Source organism: Diabrotica virgifera, chromosome 5 (assembly GCF_917563875.1).
Source record: "Diabrotica virgifera virgifera chromosome 5, PGI_DIABVI_V3a".
In the NCBI taxonomy this organism is placed as follows: Eukaryota; Metazoa; Arthropoda; class Insecta; order Coleoptera; family Chrysomelidae; genus Diabrotica; species Diabrotica virgifera.
Window position 1 is genome coordinate 15640449 of NC_065447.1, and position 24856 is coordinate 15665304.

Here is a 24856-nt window from a genome sequence, read left to right on the forward strand (position 1 = left end):
GCTTAAATACACGATAACGTAACATTAGCTACGGCTATGTATGACCTTTATTTCACCTTGATAAGGTCGACGGGGTGACAATCTTCCAAATTTTTGACACTTTGCTTCAGCCGGTTGACAGACGTCTGGGTGGTGCGATTTTATATCCAGAAAATATCAAATAGTAAGTAAAATTAAACTAATTTGGAATATTCGTAACTTGTGGAATATAGTTACTGTTTTACGTATAATGTCGAGAAATTTGTTTCCAGTTTTCATCAGTCACGTGTCTTCTCTATTGTAGAGGCAAAATTTCGTAGAGGTTGTGTAATTCTTTCACAAAATATAATTTTGTTTAAATAGGACCTTGGCATTGCTAGGGATTATATTTATAACATAATATGGATCTAATACATTAAGAATATAGCTTAAAAGTTATTTGACGTATTGAAATGCTATATTAGTCAAACAGATATTTGAGATTTTAATTGCATGTAATTGCTTAGGAGCTCACCTATAATCAGTTTTTTTTATACCCCCAAAAATCCCGGTAATGTATCTGATATTCTGTAATACACATATTCAAATTAATCTAAAAACCATTTTAGGCCTGGATCCGTGTAGCAAAAAAAATTTTTATCAATAGCAAGCTGAAATTTTGTTAATAACTTAACAGTGTCTAGTCGGACAAACTTTGATGTACGGGAAACCTGGACAGGAGAAGTTTTAATTGTGGACATTTGTGGAACAGGTTACAGGTTTCGAACTTCAGACTATGAAATCCTCCCATTTATTTTGTCATATAGAACTTCCAATTGATTTGTTACCCTTTCATTAATCGCTCATGCAAAAATCAGAGTGTTATTTACTACCAATATAACCTCTGTCATTTGACATGTTTTACGTGTTGGACTGTAAAATGCCCAACATATTTGTCGGACAAACATTTTTCATATACTATACAAGGTGTCCCAAAAGTAGTGGAACAGTTAAATATTTCGCGAACTAAACATCAGATCGAAAAACTGAAAAATCTGTGTTTAAAATTGTGTTTAATAATTTTTAAAAATCTATCCAATGACACCAAACACCAATCCCCTCTACACACCCTGGAGGTGGGGTGGGGGTTAACTTAAAATCTCAAATGGAAACCCCCAGTTTTTCTTGCAGATTTTAATTCGTTACGTAAAAGTAAGCAACTTTTATTCAAGACATTTTTTCGAACTGTGGATAGATGGCGCTATAATTGGGAAAAACGATTTATCCTGATACCATAGGTAAATTATAGAAACGGTCTAATATCTCACGAAATACACTTCCAAATGAGAAACTAAAAAACAGATTTTTAATATTTTTCGAAAAACTTTCGAATAACACCAAACGTGATACTCCAACCCACCCCCTGGAGGTGGGCTGGGGGGTAACTTTAAAATCTTAAATAGCAACCCCCACTTTTTATTACAGATTCGGATCCGTCATGAAAAATTAAGCAACATTTATTTGAAATATTTTTTAGAATTGTTAATAGATGGCGCTTTAATTGGAAAAATACGATTTATTAGCGCCATCTATCAGAAATTTTAAAAAATGTTTCGAATAAATGTTGCTTAATTTTTTATGACGAATCCGAATCTGCGATAAAAAGTGGGGGTTGATATTTAAGATTTTAAAGTTACCCCCACCCCACCTCCAGGGGGTGGGTTGGAGGGTCATGTTTGGTGTTATTCGATAGGTTTTCAATAAATATTAAAGATCTGTTTTTTGGTTTCTCATTTAGAAGTGTATGTCGTGAGATATTAGACCGTTTCTATAATTTTACCTATGGTATCAGGATAAATTGTTTTTCCCAATTATAGCGCCATCTATCCACAGTTCGAAAAAATGACTTGAATAAAAATTGCCTACTTTTACGTAACGAATCCAAATTTGCAAGAAAAAGTGGGGGTTTCTATTTAAGATTTTAAAGTTACCCCCCACCCCACCTCCAGGGTGTGTAGAGGGGATTGGTGTTTGGTGTCATTGGATAGATTTTTGAAGATGATTAAACACATATTTTTCAGTTTTTCGATCCGATGTTTAGTTCGCGAAATATTCGACCGTTCCGCTACTTTTGGGACACTTTATATAAAGTTTGCTATTGAATAAACTTAAAAACAACCTTCTAGTTTTCACAATCATAAACTTGTCAGGATGACACATTCCACAATTAAAATCACTTTCCACAATGAAAACTTCCCCTGTTCCAATGTTCCCATACATCAAAGTTTGCCCTACTAGACACTGTTAAGCTATTAACACTTTTTTTGGTACAAGGGATCCAGGCCTTTAGGTAGTTATAAATCTTTTTTTATCTTATAGTTTAAAAGTAAAGTCAAAAAAAATGTCAACAAACTTTTTAAATTTTCCTGATTATTACTTTATATTTCTGGATCCCGCATATGAAAAAAAAAGTTGATTAATAGCAAGCTGAAAATTTGTTAATAGCTTAAGGGTGTCTAGTCGGACAAACTTTGATATATGGGAAGAGGGGAAGTTTTAATTGTGGAACTGGTTAAAAATAGGTATACCAGTTGGCACTTAACAAGAAACTGGAACTTATTACAGAAAATGACAATGTAGAACAAACATAAGACTTAATTAAAAATACTTTAAAAGCCGTAGCAGATGATACTGACAAGCCAATCAAGAAACAACAAAAGGCATGGTTCGACGATGAATGCAAACTAGAAATAGAGAAACGGAACAAGCTACGATTAGAAAGTCTAAGACTGAAATCAAAAACAGCGGAAACACTTCACATAGAGCAAAGAAGAAAAACCAGCACAATTTTACGAAATAAAAAGAGAAAATTTAACGAAGATAAGTTGAAAGACATTGAAGAGAATTACAAAAATAATCTTATTAGAAATTTATATCAAGGCATTAAAAATCAAAAAAGAGAATATAAACCACAGCCCATTTATTACAAAGATAAAGAAGGAAAAATGATATTTAATGACCAAGAAATATTAAAACGATGGAAACAATATTTTGATGAATTGTTAAACGGGGAGTACACAAATAATCACAATGAAGAGGACACAGATGATGGAAATGAAGAACACATAAATCACGATAATGAAGGATACACAGACGAAATAATGAATATGCAAAGAGACAGTACAGAAGATTTAGCACCATCCCTAAATGAAGTTGAAATTATTATTAAGAATCTAAAAAAGTATAAATGTCCTGGAAGTGATTCTATAACAGTGGAAATGTTAAAATATGGAGGAGCGCAGCTGACAGACAAAATACACAAATTACTAAAAAACATATGGGAAAAGGAAGAACTACCAATGGAGTGGAAGCAAGCAGTGATATAAAAAGGGGGACAAAGCAGAATGTCAAAATTATAGGGGCGTGGCACTATTAAATGTAATATACGATATTAGCAGTCCACATCAAAAACAAGCTAGCAAGAAGTCTTAACAATAGCATAGGTGAATACCAGCGTGGCTTTAGAAAAGGGAGAAGTACTATAGACAACATCTTTACTTTAAGAGAAATACAAGCTGAGAGCTATGAATATAATAAACCAACAATGGCACTCTTCTTAGATTTTAAGCAAGCTTTTGATAGAATAAAAAGAAAAGAAATATATAAAGCGTTAAAAAATCTACAAGTTTCACCAAAAATAATAAGAATGATAAAGCTTACACTTACGAAAACAGAAAATAAAGTAAAAGTAAATAACAAACTAACAGAAAATTTCAAAGTGAAAGAAGAAGTACGACAAGGGGATCCGTTCTCATCACTGCTATTTAATGTAGTATTGGAAATGATAATAAAAGAGGCTAATATTAACAGATCATGACATATATATCATAAAAACATCAATGTTTGGCATTCGCGGATGATGTAGTAATTCTATCCAGAAGCAAGGAACAATTAAAAGAGGTAGTAGAACGACTAGAAAAGGCAGCTCGAGAAAAAGGACTTTACATAAATGAAACAAAAACTAAGTACATGGAATGGACCGACAAAAAATTTGAACAAGGGCAATATTTAATGATAACAACGAATGAAGGAACAATGTATAAATTTGAAAAGGTAAAGAGATTTGAATATTTGAAATACACAAAAGACTAATGTCAGGGAATCGTTGCATGTATGTACTCAATAGAATACTCAGAAGCAAAAATATATCGAAAGCAGCTAAATTAAGAACGTATAAAACTGTGATACGACTGTATGCCTCAGAAACCTGGACTATGACAAAAACCGAGCAATCAATGTTACAAGTATGGGAAAGAAAAATACTTAGGATATTTGGGGGAAAAATAATCAACAATCAGTGGGCACGAAGAACAAACAAGGAGTTAGAAGAATTGTATAAGGAGCCTAATATAATGCAGTTGTAAGATCACAAAGACTTAGATGGTTAGGACATGTCCAAAGAATGGCCCAAGTTAGAATGCCTAAAATCATGTTAAGCGCTACAATAGGTGGTAAAAAGAGAAAAGGAAGACCTAGGACCAGATGGAGCCATGAAGTTAATGATGACCTGAGGTATCTCAATGCAACCAATTGGAAAGAAAAAGCGAAGAACAAGCAAGAATGGAAGAAGATTGTAAACCAAGCCATGAGCCTGCTTGGCTCGAAGTCCTAATGTATATATATACAGGTTAAAAATTTGGAACGGTCAGACCACAAAAACGGCACATGTATTTTGTCCGACAGAACAGACTTAAACACTCTTAACAGAGATTAAACTCTCATGCAAAAATCAATCAGACTGCTTTTTATCACAAAATAGGCATCACACCATTTTGAGCGTCGGGTTTGGGGGGGGGGGGAATCAGTAAATTCGTAGTTTCTTTACGTTTTTCGTCAATATTTCTAAAACTATGCGGTTTAGCATGAACAACTTTCTGTACAAAAATGTTCTACATTCAATTTGAAATAAAAAAGGCCCTATGCATAATCCTTCTAAAATGAACAGTTCTAAAGTTACGGAGGTGGTATAGTATAATTGGTCCAAAAAAAGGCGTAACCCAGATATCCAAGTAAAAGTTTTCTTCCAACACCAAATTGTTCTATATGGTCCACATATTGGTTGTGGATTGAGAAATCAGTAAATTAGTAGTTTTTCGTCAATATTTCTAAAACTATGCTTTAGCTTAAGGTTGATCTGAACCCCCCCAAAAAAAAAATTGAAGTTCAAAAATTTTGAAAAAATTTGAGAAGGTGTATGTGATTACTAGAAGTATTTTGACAAATTTTGAGCGAACTTCATGTTTTCGTTTTCGAAAAAACTCAAAAATACTCTTTTTTTCCAAGTATAAAGCGGGAAAACCAAACATACAATTTTGTTAATTTTCTTACAGCATAAAGATATAATCCTAAGAAATGCTTATGAATTTTTTGAAAATTTTTGATCTTACAGTTTTGCCACAATAGGAAAAAATAATATGTTTTGGCTTATAATAAAGCTACCGGTAAGAAATCGGACAAATTTTTAATAACAACATATATAAAACTGTAAGAGTGGAAAATATTTGCAATAAAATGTTGAATATTTTTTCCTAAACATATGAAAAATCTCGTTAAACAAGAATTATATCTTGAATTGCCGCTGTGAATTTGTGCCGCCATGAAGTGACTCCATCTACAACATCGGTAATATTTATGTTCGATAGATAGCAGTACCTTCTGCTAGAATCGCGTCAAACAGAACTTTATCCTAGCAGCGTTGCCATATCAATTACTTTGTACATCAAAACGTGTTATTGTATTATAGTTAGTAGGTAATATAATACAGATATAAGCCTACTATAACGTCTATTTATAACGCATCAACGTGACCTTCTGAAATTAATTTAACTAATTTTCTTGAAATATTGTCAGTCCCCTTGGCCGTATTAGATTTTGATATATTTAGGGCCGGTACTTTTTGTCTCGATTAAACCCGAGTTGGCTTTTTAATGTTTTTAAGTAACATAAAGTTATCTTTTTTATTTGTATTTTTTCATGTATCTCTGAAGCTTTGTATTTGACTATATTTTGAATTGGAGCATAAATAGTCTACTTTTGTCAAATAGTTTTTCTAATAACTACCATCCATGGTGTTTCTCTTTTGTCGCACTTATGTTTATTAAAGATTTTAATTGAAATCATTATTTTATCTTTAAAATTTTCATTGTTCATTACTTTTTGCATTTGTGGTGAGCTAAATTTAAAGGAAACCAATTGGACGATATTTAAATAGATATGGAGTAAGAGTACCTCAATAAATAACCACTTTTGAAATTAATTCCGGATAGGTTAAAAAATATTTTCACCTTCATATTAAAAATAAAAAAAAGGATCAATATAAAAGAAATAATAACAATCAATTTTAAAAATCTTACATCTATATTGATTTCTTCTATGTACAAAAACAACAGAAATAAATAAATATTAGCGAAGACAAAAGAAAAAATGTGTTGACACTTAATAATATGTTAAATAAACGTATTGATTAGTCTGATGCAAGTAGAACTAGAACTGTTATATGGAGCTAATCTGGATCGGTATAAATTAGATGAGAAAGAATAAAATCTAATAAACAGTTTCTTTGAGAGCAGAAAGAGAAAGAGTATGGAATATTAGAAAATGAAAACGGCGCGGCAGAATAATCATCGATAAAGAAGTAAAAAAGGAAACGCGATAACGATATCTGGAACAATTGTTTTATCTGATAAGACACGAAGAAAAGCCAGAAATTGCTATCAAAACTGTTTCTTTTAGCTGTAACCTTTCTGATGTTTTTGTGTCCAGCATGCCTACTACGATACGGTCTCGGATCAATTCCTCCTTCAGTTGCCCATAATTACAATGTTCTGCTAAGGTATGTAGGCTAGTAATAAATAAGTCAATGGTTTCACCTGGTTTTTGTACTGTAGAATTGAATTTGAAACGTTCATATATAATATTACGTCTAGGGATAAAATATTTGTCAAAAACATTTAGAACTTCCTCGTAAGTATCTGGAATTTTTTGAAATTGTATCAAAATATCTTCGGATTCTACTCCCATAAGGGACACTAGGATATCTATTTTTTGTTTTTCTGTCTTTTGGAGCTGCCCTGATACCGACATGTAGCGTTCCAGCCTCTTCCTCCATGCAGGCCAAATTGCTGGGGCCAAAAAATTGAATTTATCCGGAGGGTTAACATTCAATGGTGCTGGACTTACTATACCTTGAGTATTTGCATCAGGAGTAGTATTAGTAGACATTTTCAGTGTTACTTTATGTCGGGTATGATTTCAACCACAATTGACCACAATGCAGAATATTTTCTTGCCCCTTAACCTTGCTTTGCTACTCTTGGCATGTGCTAGTGGTTAATGGGTAATATAGTTTTATACTTAAAATATACGTGCTGCACTCAACACCGCTGCCACCATGTTTAGTTGGGTTCTTTAATAATGACTATTAAGTACTCTTGATTAAGATATCTTTATTTAGTTTGATCATCTTACATCGCTTGTCCCGGTCCCGGTACCGGTTCCCCGGATCAGACCTAACCTAACTTCATCCTAATCCTTGTTCACCTATATGACATCTATATAGGCAACCAAAGATACACTAACAGAACAAAAACAAAAAATATAGTAAAGCAATGTGGATTGTTTGTGTGCTTGGAAAAAGGTTATCGGTATTCAGCCCGAGAATATACACCTCTAGAGACAGCCAAATCCATAAAAACATGTAGCTTGTTAAGTGAATGTCCCTAAAGAAAACAATAACTTCTTCTTTAGCCTGTTTGCATCCACTCCTGGACAAAGGCCTCCCATGAGTTTTCCACTCTTCTCTGTTTTGTGCTCTTTGGTACCAGTTTCTCCCCACTTTTGCTTTGAAGTCATCTAACCATCGTTTTTGTGGTCTTCCTCTGCTACTACTATGCTCGCGTGGTCTCCAATGTACAATGTTCTCGTCCACCTTTCGTTGTTTTGCCGTGCCACGTGTCCTATCCAGTTCCATTTCATTTGCGCAATTATTCCAGTTACATATTCCACCTTCGTCCTGTTTCGTACGTCCCATTTCAAATATGTTCTCTCAGAGATACTCCTAACATAGCTCGTTCGATGGCCCTCTGTGTTCCAAATCTATTGGCTGATAACCCTGTAAGTGTCACGGTATCCACTCCATCAGTCATAACTGGTAGAATACAACTGTTGAATACCCTTTTTTCTAGGTTTATTGGTATCTTTTTGTTTTTCAACACATCACTGAGTCTTGCAACTGCTGCCCAAGTAATTCGGATTCTTCTAGTTATCTCTGCCGTTTGATTCTGTTTGCCTAGCTTGATCGTGTGACTCTTCGACACTTTCGATCTGACTTCCATCTAAGTCGATTCTGATATTTTGATTTGTCATCACTTTTGTTTTATTTAAATTTATTTTTAAACCGCTTTTCTTCTCAGATTCCTGTTTAAGCATCTTTAGTATGTAGATTAGTTCTTCTGTATTGTTGCTTATGACCACTATGTCATCGGCAAATCTTAGATGACTTAAAAATTTAAGTGACAATTTAACTTTTTCTTCTAAGACATAAGGCATCTTCTAATTCAATAGTAAATAATTCTATATTCTATATCTGGAATCAATCCTTGCGTTATTCATTCCGTCTAATACGGCCCAGAGTTCTATGGAATCGAATGCCCTATTGTAATCAACAAATGCTGAATGAAGAGGTTCATTGTATTCGTTACACTTTTCGAGAAATGTCCTTATTGTCTGTAGGAGTAGGTGTTCTACGGTACTATAACCTTTGCGATATCCCGCTTGTTCAACAGGCTGGTAACTATCGAATTTATCTGATAGTCTGTTGGTCATTATTGTGGTAAGCAGTTTGTATGGATGTGGTAACAGACTTATTGGTCTGTAATTTTCGAGTTTGTGTTTGCCTCCTTTATTTTGTAGTAGAAGTAGCTGCGCATTTTGCCAAGTGGTTGGAATAGCAATATCAAAGAGGCACTTCTTCATTAGGATTTTAACTGCTTCCAAGGTAGTTTGACCTCCATCTCTAATCATCTCTTTTGTTATTCCGTCGTCTCTATATTTTCCATTTTTCATTTGATTTAAGGCATTTATAACTTCCTCGTTAGTAATAAACCATACCATTATAATAACTTTAGTAATAAACTATACCATTTATACTACAGCCAACGATCAAATGTGTAATTTGGAGAAGTGTCAGAAGAAATGGAGATAAGGAGAGGGGCCAGGCAAGGTTACATACTGTCACCGTTATTGTTTAGTTCTTATTCTGAAGAAATCACACAAGAAGCTTTGGTAAACGAGACAGTCGGCATAAAAGTGAATGGAAATTTAATTAATAACATTAGGTATACCGACGATACAGTCATAATATCAGACAACTTGGAAGACTTAGAAAGAATAATGAACAAAATATTAAGATATATGTAATGGAGAATACATGGAGAATACGGACTCTCCCTTAACCTCAAAAAACCAAAATTTATGAAAAATAGCAAGAACAACAATATAAATGAAATATTAACGGTAGGCGGCCAGCAGTCTGAGAGAGTAAAAAAATATACTTACTTGGGAACGATAATCACAGAAAATAACGATTAGACTGCAGAAATAAGAGAGAGAATTGAAAAAGCACGTGCCAACTTCGTGAAAATGAAAAAGATTTTATGCAGCAAAGATCTGATATTGGCCCTCAAAATAAGGCTAATTAAATGTTATGTACACAGTGTGCTTTACTATGGAACTGAATCATGGACATTAAATCGAAATGCAATAAATCGACGGTTCTCTTAGCAAGACAGAGACGAACTAGTTTTGGTGTTAGTGAAATAGTTTTCAGTATTTTTTTCTGTTAAGTCATTTTTAATATCTTTATTATAACCTTTTTTGTCTTATTCTGAGGTATCTCATGAAACTGATTACGCAAAAAGATCTCATGGGAATATTTTTCCCAAGAAACGCGAGGTTTTCGCCTTGCTTAAACATATTTTGCGGAATTTAAAATCAAAATCCTATTATTACATCTACAGATGCATATAAAATATGATACATCCATGGCCGTCGTCCACATGTTTACAAAAAACATATTGTTTCCATAATCTATAAGCGCTAAAACAAATTTAGCAATTTCCCTATTCTACTTTGCAAAATTCATATAGTATCACAACACTTGATTATACATTTGAGGCATTCGCACTGTCCGTCAACGTGTTAAAAGGTTTATGTGTATAAACAAAATTTGTGCAATGTAATACACTTTTACATGATTTGTCGACAGTGAATGGAAGAGGTCGTAAAATTTTATTACCATCTTTCAGTGTCAGTGTGAGATAAGATGAATTCCTTACTAACTGGAATATTTAGTTACAGAGAAACATAATATGTAATTAGTCTATATTGTGAGGCCGCTCCCGTCTGAAAAAAATTCTTATTTGGTTTCTTTGCGGATTCCTATTCAAAAATGTCCCCTTTAAATAAATCAGAAGAGTGCCAGCGAAATTTTTGGGCAAAAATTGTTAAAAAAAATGTTTCTAAACAAATTCACAAGATTACCATTTTTTGTCCAGGAAAATATTTTTTCTTGTTTTTTTGGTCATTCTAAGCAAGAAAAATATCTTGTCATTTTTTTCAAAAGTTGATAGTTTTCGAGTTAGAGGTGAACTAATATCTGAAAAATGCGAAGATAGACATTTTCGAGGCGTAAAAACTCATATTTAAATTATTATATTTAAGGTTGGCAAGTCCTTAAAGTGAAGTTTAAACATTCATTTTTGAAATTCTGAGTAGTAATCGGGTCTAACTTCAATTTAGACCGTTGTTTTTTAATTGTTAATTATGCGCGTCGATCCGATTTTAATGCCAATGCAGCAGGGTCTATTTCAACAATCTCCTATTTTGCCCTGTAATTCTTTAGGTTTTTTGGCTTCTTCTAAACAAAAAAGATATCTTCTCATTTTTCTGAGAAGTTAACAGTTTTCAAGTTACAAGGGATTTAAAATCTGAAAAAATTGCGAGAATACACGTCGCTTGCTGAGAACATTAGTGACGTAACTTCAAAAACGTAGTTTGTAGCGCCTTAACTGTATCATGTATGGATATTGCACGTAGAATATAATATGTTTTAATGTAATACCGCCACATGTTGCGAGTGCTAGGGGTATTTTACAGAAACGTTTGCACAATATTCCGAAGTATGGGAGAGTTGTAGAAGGACAACAAGTTGTAATAGGACAAACAATTTATGTTTTTATTTAACTATAAACAAATTAAGGAGAAGAGCATGCAAAATATTTTTATGAATACCCTTAATATTGGAGATCGATTTATTCGAACAAGTTGGGCTAAGTCAAAAGAGTATAACATCGTTCAGAAAGATAATAGAGGAAATCATCAAAACGCACAACTATAAACGAGAAACTTAAGGAAACCGTAAGAAAACACATAAATAGCTTTGAGCGCGTAGTCTCACTATTTAAGAGCTCAAACTCGTAGAGAATTCCTTGATGGATCATTAACCTTAGCTTAGATGTATAGATACTACAAAGAGTAACGAGAAGAAAAGCAGTTGCCATCTGTCAAAAGATGTACATATGAAACATTTTTTAACACAGAATGTAATATTTCTTTTTTTAAACCGACGAAAGATCACTGCGCAACTTATGAGGTGTATAAACAATGCAATCAAGAAGAAAAATAAAAAGCCCAAGAACAATACACACGTCACATTCGTAGTAAAGAAAGAAGCCGAGAAGAAAAAGCAAAAAATATTACAAATCCTACATAAAAAATAATAAACTCATAGTAGCTTGCTTCGATTTGCAAGCAGTATTACCTACACATTGCGGAGATATTTCTACATTTTTTTATAAGTCCTGTCTCAATTGCTTTAATTTTACGATTTTCGAAGTAGCATCGCAAACAGTTCCTGCTGTTTTTGGCACGAGGCCATTGCTATGCGAGGAGCAAATTAAATTGCAACATGCCTCTCTAGCTATCTATCTACTTTACCTTCAGGAAAAGATATTATTTTTTATTCCGACAACTGCGTTGGCAAGAATAAGAATAAGGCGGTTTTGGTGGTACTTATGTACTTATATGCAGTTACGCATGCTGAAATAAATAACATTACTCACAAATTTTTTACTGTTTGTCATACCCAAAATGAGGGTGATTCGATGCATGCAGTAATCGAGAAAGCAAAAACACAGTTTAACTCAATTCATGTCAGTGGCCACCTCTAATAAGTGCTGCAAAAAGAAAAACGGTAGGCCCTATAAAGGGAATGAAATGGACGCTGAAGACTTTTTTGACTTCAGGTACCTTTCAAAAATTTTTGGGCAAAAATTCACCAAAAATTCGGATAACGAGAAAGTAATATGGAATAATATACAAATTCTTAAAGTAGAAAAGTGTTTTCCTACAAAATTTTTTTACAAAGTTAACTTTGACTATACAACCTATAAAACTATTGACCTTTCTACTCGTCGTTTTTCTGATAATAATAATATTTTAGAGCAATATAACTCAAAACCAGCCTACGAAAAGCCTCCTACTGTAGGAGAGAAAACAAAAGAGCATTTACTGGAATTATGCAAAAAAATCTTATTGCAAATGTACATCAATCATTTTATTTCAATTTGTTGAGTTAATTTCACTTTGTTGTGATTTATAATATACAATAATTATAATTATTAGATAAATTTATCTAGTAAACTACCATTTATAACTTTGTCTGGTTTTTCATTGTTAATCTGTATAATCGTAGCAGTTATGGTTGATGAGTTATTTAAAAATATAATGCAATACCGCCATATCTTATAAATATTTATAATGGTTAAATATTGCTTGTTTTTCAAAAAAGATATCCATTCGTGTGCTATTGAATTACTAATATTCTAATATTCAATTACTTGTCTTAAAATATCTATTTTGTAGAAGAAGAAAACCGCAGTTGTATCGGTATTGAATGGGATGTGCGATATATTAAGATAAATGAGCTTTTAAGCTTCGAAAAAGCGTATTATCGCATTTTTCAGATTTTAAATCGCCCCTAACTCGAAAACTATCAACTTTTGAGAAAAATGACAAGATACCTTTCTTTCCAATTTCTGGCCAAAAATTTCGCCCTCAAATTTCCTTCCGCAAAGAAACCGAAACATAATTTTCTTTCAGACGGGAGCGGCCTCACAACATGGACTAAATGTTTCTTGCTATTAACATTGTTATTAGGCGTTGATAAAATTACTGTTTAAACAATTTGGCATCATAGCCAATTGAGCCGATGGGTAAAAGTGTTCAGGTTTCTACATATTACTGAGTCATCATGTAGAAATCTACAATTAAGTTGAAAATGTTACCACAATGGCATGCTACAGTAGAGCCATCTCTAGGATCAGAAACAAATTAATTGAGGGTTCATATCAAACTTAAACAATGTTCTATACTAAAATGTTCTACATAAAATTTAAAACAAAAAAGGTCCTATACATAATTGTTATAAAATCAACGGTTCCAGAGTTACGGAGGGTGAAAAGTGGAACTTTTCGATACTTTTTATATTATTTGGGTTATTGATGATGATTTTGGGTGGTGAGGTTGACGTTTCTTCAAGGGCTTATCCACATACCATCGGCCACTGAAAGCAAATTTTATTTACAAAACACAATCCTGTTATAGTATCCTCAGTACAAGTACGGTATTACCAAGGTAACCAGGAACTTTGGAAATTTGGCACAATTGTTAAAAAGTATGGATTGTTACATTACGAAGTCCAACTTGATGATGGCTATTGTTTAAAACGTCACATTGACCAAATTCGTAAAACCATGGTACCTAAAAAGAATGTAACCTTTGTAAACGAACCAGAAGTAATTCATTATCAGCCACAGTATCAAGAACTCCCCCTGCATCTTCTGCCATCTATCCAACCTCCAGTCCATTTACATCCAAATCCAATCAACGAAAATCTAGGTCCAATGATAGAACCTGATCATCCTGATAATGAACTGGTACCCATTAATGAACCTGCTGCGGTACCCATTAATGAACCTGCTGCGGTACCCATTAATGAACCTGCTGTTGAAGAACGTAATGATCTTCCACAGTTAAGAAGATCTGAACGGATTCGACTTTTCAAGTCAAGATTTTAGATTTAGGTTTTTAATTCTTTTCTATTTTTTTAAGTTCAAAATAGCGTGGGAGATTATAGTATCCTCTATTTATAGCAGTGGTTATGTAATGTTATATGTAGTTATGTCAGTTCATATTTTATTAGTTGTCAAAATATATTTATCGAAATGTTCTACTTATTCAATCTGCAGATATAACACCTGTTAAAGAAAATTTCTTTCATTAGCCCATATAAATTGCCCAAATAATATAAAAAGTATCGAAAACCTCCACTTTTCACCCTCCATAACTCTGGAACCGTTGATTTTATGATTTCATAACAGATATATCGGACCTTTTTTGTTTTAAATTTTATGTAGAACATTTTTGTATAGAACATTGTTTACACTAAAGCATAGTTTTAGAAATATTGACGGAAAACGTAAAAAAACTACTAATGTACCAATTTCTCCCCCACAAACCGGACGCTCAAAATGGTGTAACTTTTTACTGAACAATATGTGGACCATATAGAACAATTTGGTGTTGGAGGAAAAGTTTTACTTTGGATATCTGGGTTAGGCCTTTTAGACTATAGGGCCTTTTTTATTTCAAATTTAATGTAGAACATTTTTGTATAGAAGGTTGTTCATGCTAAACTGCATAGTTTTAGAAATATTGACGAAAAACGTAAAATGTGACTTTTCTCTGAACATTATGTGGCCCATATAGAACAATTTGGTGTTGGAGGATAACTTTCACTTTGGATGTCTGGGTTTGGGTCTAGTTATACCATACTAATTTTCAACATTTTTTTATTTGATTTTCATCTCATAATTCCCGATTTCGGTTGCCAATCTAGTTTCCTTAATTATTAATTGGTAATTCTTTAGCAAAGGATAGGTATTATGAAAAATTGTCATTCTCAATTCCCATTTATTAAATTTTGACAATTTCACTGAATGTTACAATTAGACCCCCCCCCCCCCAAATTAAGATCATTTTGCATTTACAGTTACAGTATTGTGCCTAAGAGAACAGCCCTCTGGTGGAGAGAGTGAATTTAAAAATACACTGCGCATCAGAGAAACGGGCCACCCACGAAATGGGTCATTTTTGATGTCTCACATTTCCTAAACCTGTTGTCCGATTTAAGTGATTTTTTTTATATGTTGTAGCCTTATTCTTTAACAATATCGCTGTAATAATACATATTGTTGCTAGACAGGTAAATTGTCATTGTATACCAGGTGTGTTTTTTCTCAAAGACTACCACACCCCGTGGAATATTGTAGCAGTTATAAAATACTGAAATTAAAACCCAACTATAGCCTCATAGTCGGAGAGATATAAGCGGATTTTGTGCGTGATAAGTAATATGGAAAAACTATACGGGGATATGTTAAATTAGTTGTGTACATGCCTTTCACCAACGGCCGGAAACCAGAGTGGGGGCCGAGGGTAGTTATAAGGGGTCAAAGTCGCGGTTTTTTAATTTTTTTTGTGACGCTCATGATCGAGATAGTGCACCAAAATTTGGGAATAAGTAGGTCATGAAGTAACTAAGTAAAATCTCTAGGGGCGGAACGCTGCGGGGCCGACAAAGGGGTGGGGGTAGGGGTGAATATAAAAAATATAAAGGGTTTTTTGCGACGTTCGTGATTGAGATAGTGGACCAAAATTTGGGAATAAGTACCTAGACCATGACATTCCTAAGTAAAATCCCCAGAGCCGGAAACCAGAGTGTGGGACGAGGGTAGTTATAAGGGTCAAAGTCGCCGTTTTTATTATTTTTTTTTGTGACGCTCATGATCGAGATAGTGCACCAAAATTTGGGAATAAGTAGGTCATGACGTAACTAAGTAAAATCTCCAGGGGTGGCACGCTGCGTGGCCGACAAAGGGGTGGGGCAGTGGTGAATACAAAAAATATAAGGGGTTTTTTGCGACGTTCGTAATTGAGAGAGTGCACCAAAATTTGGGAATAAGTAGACCATGACATAACTAAGTAAAATCCTCAGAGCCGGAAACCCGAGGTGGGGGACGATGGTAGCTATAAGGGGCCAAAGTCGCCGTTTTTATTATTTTTTTGTGACGCTCATACCAAAATTTGGGAATAAGTAGGTCATGAGGTAACTAAGTACAATATTCAGGGGTGGAACGCTGCGTGGCCGATAAAGGGGTGGGGGTAGGTGTGAATATAAAAAATATAAGGGGTTTTGTGCGACGTGCTAGATTGAGATTTGGGGATTTTACTTAGCTAAGTCATGGTCTACTAATTCCCAAATTTTGGTGCATTATCTCGATCATGAGCGTCACAAAAAAAATAATAAAAACGGCGACTTTGACCACTTATAACTACATTCCTCCCCCACTCTGGTTTCCGGCTCTGGGGATTTTACTTATGGGGATTTTACTTATTTATCTCATGGTCTACTTATACCCAAATTTTGGTGCACTATCTCAATCACGAACGTCACAGAAAACCCCTTATATTTTTTATATTCACCCCTACATCCACCCCTTTGTCGGCCACACAGCGTTGCGCCCCTAGAGATTTTACTTAGGTACGTCATGACCTACTTATTCCCAAATTTTGGTGCACTATCTCGATCATGAGCGTCATAAAAAAAATAATAAAAACCGCGACTTTGACCCCTTATAACTACCCTCGGCCCTCACTCTGGTTTCCGGCCGTTGGTGAAAGTCATGTACACAACTAATTCAACATATCCCCGTATAGTTTTTCCATATTACTTATCACGCACAAAATCCGCTCCCAGCTCTTAGAGTATCAGGTTTTCTTAACATTCTGTTTTTAGATTCATTCGCTTATGTTGGCTAATAAAAAAGTTAGGTGCTTTAACAACTAGCCATGTTCTTCATCAATACAGGGTGTTTCTAAATAAGTGGAACAAACTTTAAGGGCTAATTCTGCATGAAAAACTAATGACAGTTTGCTGTATAAACATATGTCCGCAAATGCTTCGTTTCCGAGATACAGGATGTTGAAATTTTTGTTACCAACAGACGATTTATTTATTGTTCTAAAACCGGTTGAGATATATATGCAAATTAAATTTGGTAGGTTTTAAGAGATAGTTATTGAGCATTTTTTGACATGCAATTAATAATTTCATATTCTCCATTGGCGCGCATATGGGTCATATTACCACCACACCCCGTGGTTATTCCACGGGGTATGGTGAACTTTAAGAAAAAAAAAACAAAGTTTGATTGGTACACCCGGTATACAATGACAGTTTACCTATCTGGCAGAAATATTATTACAGCGATATTGTTAAAGAATAAGTCTATAACATATTAAAAAAATCACTTAAATCGGACAACAGGTTTAGGAAGTTCGAGACATCAAAAATGACCCATTTTGTGGGTGGCCCGTTTTCTCTAACGCGCAGTGTAGTATTATTGCTCTTACATATGTATTGGTTTGTTTGTTACTTATCCGTTTTTTTTTTCAACATGCCCTAGTTGTGTTGGCTTGTTTTTTGCAATGTTTTTAGTATGCATTTTTTTTCGGGCATGCATATTTTAAAGGTTAATGAAGTTTTGCACCAACTCTACCATCCTCTATACTATCGGCACAAGAAATAGTACACCAGTCTACTATTATACTTCTCTATCCATTTGTAAAATACTATTACATATTTTTAAATATGTTTTGCATTATATCCAGACTGTTTCCATCTGGATCTAAATATCAAACAAAGTGGGGTACGACACAGAAAATTTATAAAATAGATACATTTTACCTTATGCCACATAGAAAAAGTTAACACTGTTTTAGTTGCTTATTGCTTATGGAAAAATGTATGATTCAAATAAAATACATTAAAAGGAAATAACTGAACATTAGATTACTTTACATTGTGAGTCTATCACTTTTGTCATCCTAATTTATTTACATCTATTCAGATGCTGCGTAAGAATATATTATTTACCACAGTATGGAAGAAATTACAAGTAAAATTTATAAACACCTCGGCCACTCCCTTACCAAACATTCGTAACATATTTATACCTTCTACAATGGAAAAGACACTGACAAAAGATTCTAATAAAACTTCAAACATTTCTCAACTATCTTTATTAAAAAATATTCGTTTCTTTCGAGGCTGCTCTTCAAAGATGCCCATCAAAAGCATCCTCGCTCGCCAAATCTTCGACTCTCGTGGTAACCCCACCGTCGAAGTCGATCTCGTCACCGAATTGGGATTGTTCCGTGCTGCTGTACCATCTGGAGCCAGTACTGGTAAGTAACATGCTTTTATTTTGATATCTTAAGACCACAAAGAAAATAAATCAAAATATCCTTAATAATGCTTATCCTCTTGTTCTTGTGGTTCCTTCTATTTGAGGTTGGTTAGGGGTTCAGACAAATAATTCCGGGAGAAATAGTCCCGCACAAGAAATCCCAACAAATTATCCCTGGACAAATAATCCTCATAAATTTTTTTGGACAAAATATCCCCACAAAAAATTCCCAAGAAATATTTGCTGCCGAATAGTTCTCTAAAAGTTTTCACGTGAATGCAATCGACGCAAATGTTTTTCAACCTCATGGGAGTTATAGCTATCACCATGAAACCGCTTTTCGATTACCAAATTTCGCAATTTCGATTACCAAATTTCGAATTCCAACTCCATGCCGAAAACTTCACATTTTACATGACAAAAGAGAGTGAGTTTTTTCAAAAATCGTGGAAGATATGGGGAATGAGCTAGGCTGTGGGAATCATGTTGCAACTATTCACTTAAATATTTTGCTCACTCTGCTTTGTATTCGTGATGTGCAAGTACTTGGAAGGGAAACGAGAAACGACCGTGCGCGAGTCGCGGAGAAATATTGCAACTATCCTAAATAATTCATATTGTCAATTGAAATTGTCAAATTGACGTATATTTCATACCTTCTGTCATTGAAGCAGAAAAATTATATATTGCTCCACAATATTGATATGATATGCAATTATTATATAAAGGTAAATTTAATTAATTGTATTTTGCTTGCAGTACTGCATTTTAATAACTAATTTTATTTACTACATACAATTGTTTACGTTTTGATACATATCCTGAATCTTATTTTTTCTTCTTATTATTTTTTTGGGCTATGGCCTTGACAATTATCCAGTAACCAGGACTAATATAATTGGACAATATAATTAAAAGTGCGAATAAAGTTGCAGAGCGTAGAAATAGGGGTCGCTTTGCCGAACTTCCACGGTCCCAATAACTATTGCCTATTCGTAATGATAACTGCTGGTCCTAAAAACGAAAATCGTCATGATCGGTTGTATGCAAGTCTTGTAGATTCTAATTTTATTATCTGTGCGCATATACGGATTTGACCTGACTATCTCCCGCAGACATCCTGACAATGCAGATGCTTTGTTGATCTGACTCCTCAGGTCCTTTACTGGGTCGTGGATGCTTGATATATCTATGCCCAGATATCTGAATTGCATCATCCTGTTCTATGGGGGTGTTCTCAACAACTAACTTACATCTGAGTGGATCTTTTGCTATTGTCATACATTTAGTTTTGTTGGTAGAAATGTTCATATTTAGTTGGCGGCTTATTTGAAAGAACCTAAACAGCTGTCTCGGAAGATCATCTTCTGATTCGGTAATAATTGCTGCATCATCTGCGTAACACCATACCAATTCTTTTGTTACTCGTTCTATATCGGAGATGTTACTTTCGTTTATTATTTTGCCCATGAGTAGGTTAAACAAGAAGGGGCTTAAACTGTCGCCTTGTCTAATTCCTCCCGGTATTGGAATATTTTCAGTGAATTGGTCTTCTGCTCTAACTTTGGTTATGTTGTTGTTATTTAGGTTATGAACTATCTTGGTTATGCTGGTCGGTGTTTTATTTTCTATTAATATATTTAGAATGTCTCCCAGGCGAACCCTGTCAAACGCCCTGGCGTGCCGAACTCTATAGCCTTTTGTTTTATTATAAATACTGCGTCTGTTATAGACTGCCCCTTTGTAAAACCTTGTTGTTTTTCAGAATTAGTGATTAGACTTTCCAATTTGTCCTTAAGAATACCTGTGAAAAGTTTCATAGTTGTATTTAACAGGGTTATTCCTCTGTAGTTTTGTGGGCAAGTTTTTTGTCCTTTTAAATATGAGGATTGTGATTCTCTTATGCCATTTCTATGGTGTTTCTGTTTCGTTTAAGATTTTGTTAAATAGTTGCGACAGTTTACTTGCAAGTTTAGGGCCTCCATATTTTAAATAGTTCATTGGGTATACCATCCGTTTTAGGTGATTTTCTGTTATCTTCTTGATCTTTGCTTTTACCTCTTTGTCATTGATTGTACCAATTATATCCGTTTCGTATCCGTTTATATTCGGCGTTTCTTTAGCATCATATAGCTCTTTCAAATGCTGTTGTCATGTCTCTATAGGTACTTCCTTGATCTGCACGAGCTCGTTAACTGGTTTTTTCCTGTTCCGAAGTATATTCCATACTTTCTTTTGGGCACCATATAGGTCGTAGTTCATGTCGCTAGTGAATTCACTAGCAATGCTCAACACATTAAAAAAGATCCTGAAATACTTATAAGAAGTGATTTGAGGATGAAGTGATTGTGCTAAATCATATATTTTATAGGTATCTACGAAGCTCTTGAACTCCGTGACAATGTCAAGGGAGAATACCACGCCAAAGGTGTCAAAACTGCCATCAACAACATCAATTCCATAATCGCACCTGAACTGATCAAATCAGGCCTAGAAGTTACCGCACAAACAGACGTCGACAATTTCATGTTGAAACTCGATGGAACCGAAAACAAATCCAAATTGGGGGCCAACGCTATCTTGGGTGTGTCACTAGCCGTTGCCAAAGCCGGAGCCGCCAAGAAGGGAGTACCATTGTACAGACATTTGGCTGATTTGTCTGGAAACAAAGACATCATTTTGCCCGTTCCTGCCTTCAACGTCATCAATGGTGGATCTCACGCTGGTAACAAGCTAGCTATGCAGGTAAGAGTAACTAATATATACAAAAGGAAGATTCTTATAAATATCATCATCATCATCTTGGTGCTACAGCCCTTAGAGGGCCTCGACCTTCTCAAACTTTCTACGCCATTCTGTTCTGTCCCTTGCTTGCATTTTCCAGTTGCCGACTCCGATCTTCTCGGCATCCTGTGTTACCCCGTCCATCCACCTCAGCTTTGGTCTACCCCGTCTTCTCATTCCCACGGGTTGCGCTGTTAGAATATTTTTTATCATGTTCGATTCAGGGGCCCGGGCTACATGTCCTGTCTACTGCAGGCGGTTTCGCTTAATTGTAGTGATAATATCTTTTCCACCAAACGTATGCTTGTAGATATTCTGCAGTTCAAAGTTATATCTACGCCTCCATATTCCGTTCTCACAGACCGCTCCGAATATCTTACGTAGCACCTTTCTTTCAAAAATCGACAGAGCGGATTCATCTGTTTTAGTTAGCGTCCATGCCTCTGATCCATATGTGAGAACGGGGACTATCAATGTTCGATACAGCCTTATACGAGTTTTTTGAGACAGACGTTTGTTAACTAAGTACTTTGATAGACTAGGATAACACCTGTTTGCAATTATTATTCGTCTTTTTATTTCCTCTGATGTGTTATTATTGGGATTAACCGATGTCCCTAGATATATGAACTCTTTGACCGCTTCGAAGTTTTGGTCATTGATGATTATATTTGCGTCAACATTTCCAGATCTTGTGTTTGTGTTAGTCGCCATGAATTTTGTTTTATTTCGATTTATATGTAACCCCATTCGTTCTGCTGCTGCTACTAGCTAGGTTAGGATTTCCGCAGTTCTTACTCTGGTTCTCGTTATAATGTCCACGTCGTCTGCATATGGTAGAATTTGGACATATCTATTGAATATTGTTTCCCTGCTATCTATATTAGCGTCTCGTACGACTTTATCTAATGCTACATTAAAAAGTTGACACGCCAGCGCATCTCCCTGCCTTAATCCCTATGTATTTCAAATGGGGTTGACGAGTCGTTTTGAATTTTTACTGCTGATATCATCTTCGCAAATGAAGATACTCAGATTAACGGGAATATTTTATTATAGTAATACATATTTATTTGTCAGATACAGGAAGCCTAACGATGGCTAACGAGTTCTAAAGGATGAAACAAAAATTTGTCAACACATGATTACCACACACCATACTAAATCGAAAACATTGAAGAATATTAATTTGCAGTAATCCGTAATACTTAAGCACCTTTAGTCAATGGTTTAAGTATATTTCGAGTATTTAAGTAGGTACTTTTAGAGTACTTAAGTATTTTAATTTTTTAAATTGCAAGAAAAAAAATATACTTAAAGCCAATTTAAGTACTAAGTACAAGTATTTGTCGGAATACTTATTTTTTGGATCACTTAGAGTAAAGTATTTAAGTACTTAAAAGCAATTGAGTACAATTTTTAAGTACTGTCGGTAATCAGTACCGCAGCCCTGATTCCAACTCATCAGTTTTCTTTATTCGCGTTGCTTCTTTGCTGTATCCGTAATAATCATTATTTTGTTGTATAGGAATTCATGATCCTTCCAACTGGAGCTGCCAACTTCACAGAAGCCATGCGCATGGGAAGCGAAGTCTACCATCACCTCAAGAAAGTCATCAAGGATAGATTCGGCTTGGACGCTACTGCTGTAGGTGATGAAGGTGGTTTTGCTCCCAACATCCTCAACAACAAAGACGGTCTCGAACTCATCAAGGTTGCTATCGCAAATGCTGGATACACAGGCAAGATCGAAATTGGTATGGATGTTGCTGCATCTGAATTCTACAAAGAAGGTTTGTATTTGGAAGTTAAAATTTGACAACAAATAGTTTAATCTTTAACATTTTAGGCAAATACGACTTAGACTTCAAAAACCCCAACTCCGACAAAAGCAAATGGATCACTCCTGACCAACTTCTTGACCTCTACCAAGAATTCATCAAAGAATACCCCATCGTTTCCATTGAAGATCCCTTCGACCAAGATGACTGGCCAGCATGGTCCAAAATCACTGCTGCAACCTCCATCCAAATTGTCGGTGACGATTTAACAGTCACAAACCCAAAACGTATCCAAACCGCAGTAGAGAAGAAAGCTTGTAACTGCTTGCTTTTGAAAGTCAACCAAATTGGTACCGTGACAGAGTCCATCCAAGCCCACAATCTGGCCAAGGCCAACGGTTGGGGCACCATGGTTTCCCACAGGTCTGGTGAAACCGAAGACACTTTCATCGCCGATCTTGTCGTAGGTCTTTCCACTGGTCAAATCAAGACTGGAGCTCCTTGCAGATCAGAACGTTTGGCTAAATACAACCAAATTCTCCGTATCGAAGAAGAGTTAGGATCCGCAGCTAAATATGCTGGAAAATCATTCCGTAAACCTCAGTAAGTGACAATAAGGATATGTAAAAAAAAACTCGTAGTTTGAGGGTATTGTCAAGAGAATGTTGTTTTCTCTCTAATATGTTAAGAGCAAAGTAAACGCTATGTTGTCAAAACTGTACTATTGTCATCAAATAGTTGTACTGTATGAGATATTTATCTTTTTGTGGTTATTATAAATCTAAAATATATTGTTATTTATTTTCCTTCTGTGTTTTGATCCACGACAATATATCACAATTAAATTAATCGAAATCTACAAGCAGCCTAAGTTCGGGATCCGAATATAAGTCGATCTGTACCCATCTGCTTGCCGGATGAAACATTTTTTTTAATTAAATTTCATACATAGACAAATATTTCTAGCATGTTGCCTATCAAAATCGTGTCATAGCTATCCTTAAGGAGGGCCGTAGGGGTTGAAATTAAAAGAGGCACATTTTTTTTTTTTTGGAAAGTATGGTAGAATTATTTTATTTTTAAATTAAATAGGCATATTCAGTACAATTCATAGATTATTCAGAAAAAATTCAAAGAAAAATATTAAAAATAAGCCAACAGTGGCAAATTTTTGAAGACAACTCAAAATATAATGAATTTTGCGGTGGACGTCAGAACTCATCATTGGATCATGGTAAACAAAAAATTCAAAAAGATTTTATAAGCTTATGAGTTTTTCGACGTAACTTCGTCGAGTTTTTTAGTTTTATCTAATTTAAACTTTTTAATATCACTCAAGTCAAAACAACGATTTTTTTGCAAAAAAGTGTGAAAATCCACATATTTATTATTGTTAAACAAAAAATATCTCGACAGCGTTACCTCAAGGAATGTCCAAAGAAAATATATACAAAATTCCAGGTGGGTGGTTGGCGTATTTCTCCCAAGTTAAAAGGGGCTTTATGTAAAAACTGCGTTATTTTTCGACCTGCAGTAAATAGAGGCGTACAAGGAGCATTTATAGTGCGGCCTTTTATAAAATATAATGATTTTATTGCATCTGCAAAAGCCCATAGTAGTTCTGATTGGCACAAGCAATCAACAGTTAATGCTGAAAACTTCATTAAATATATTGAAGGTAAAACTCTACCTGTAATTGACCAAATTAGTAATGCAAATTAGTAATCCGAGCTAATAGAGTTAAATAGGAAAAAGCTGTACCCAATTATTTCGACGATAATTTTTTGTGGCACACATGACTTACCTTTACATGGTACCACAAAAGGTAACTTTAAAGACCTTCTAGATTTTAAAGTGGAAAGTGGGGACCAATTATTGAATGATCATTTAACTAGTTGCAATAAA

General features: G+C 34.7%; 1 protein-coding gene across 1 annotated transcript; it reads left to right on the plus strand.

Annotated features, from left to right (window-relative positions):
- On the plus strand, positions 1-23757 carry LOC126885648 (enolase-like). The gene is made up of 5 exons (XM_050652304.1): positions 1-163; positions 18247-18384; positions 20758-21131; positions 22699-22963; positions 23020-23757. Exons 2-5 carry the CDS (start codon positions 18261-18263, stop codon positions 23556-23558), a joined length of 1302 nt encoding a protein of 433 aa, XP_050508261.1. The 5' UTR covers positions 1-163; positions 18247-18260; the 3' UTR covers positions 23559-23757.
- Positions 23758-24856: the final 1099 nt, after the last annotated feature.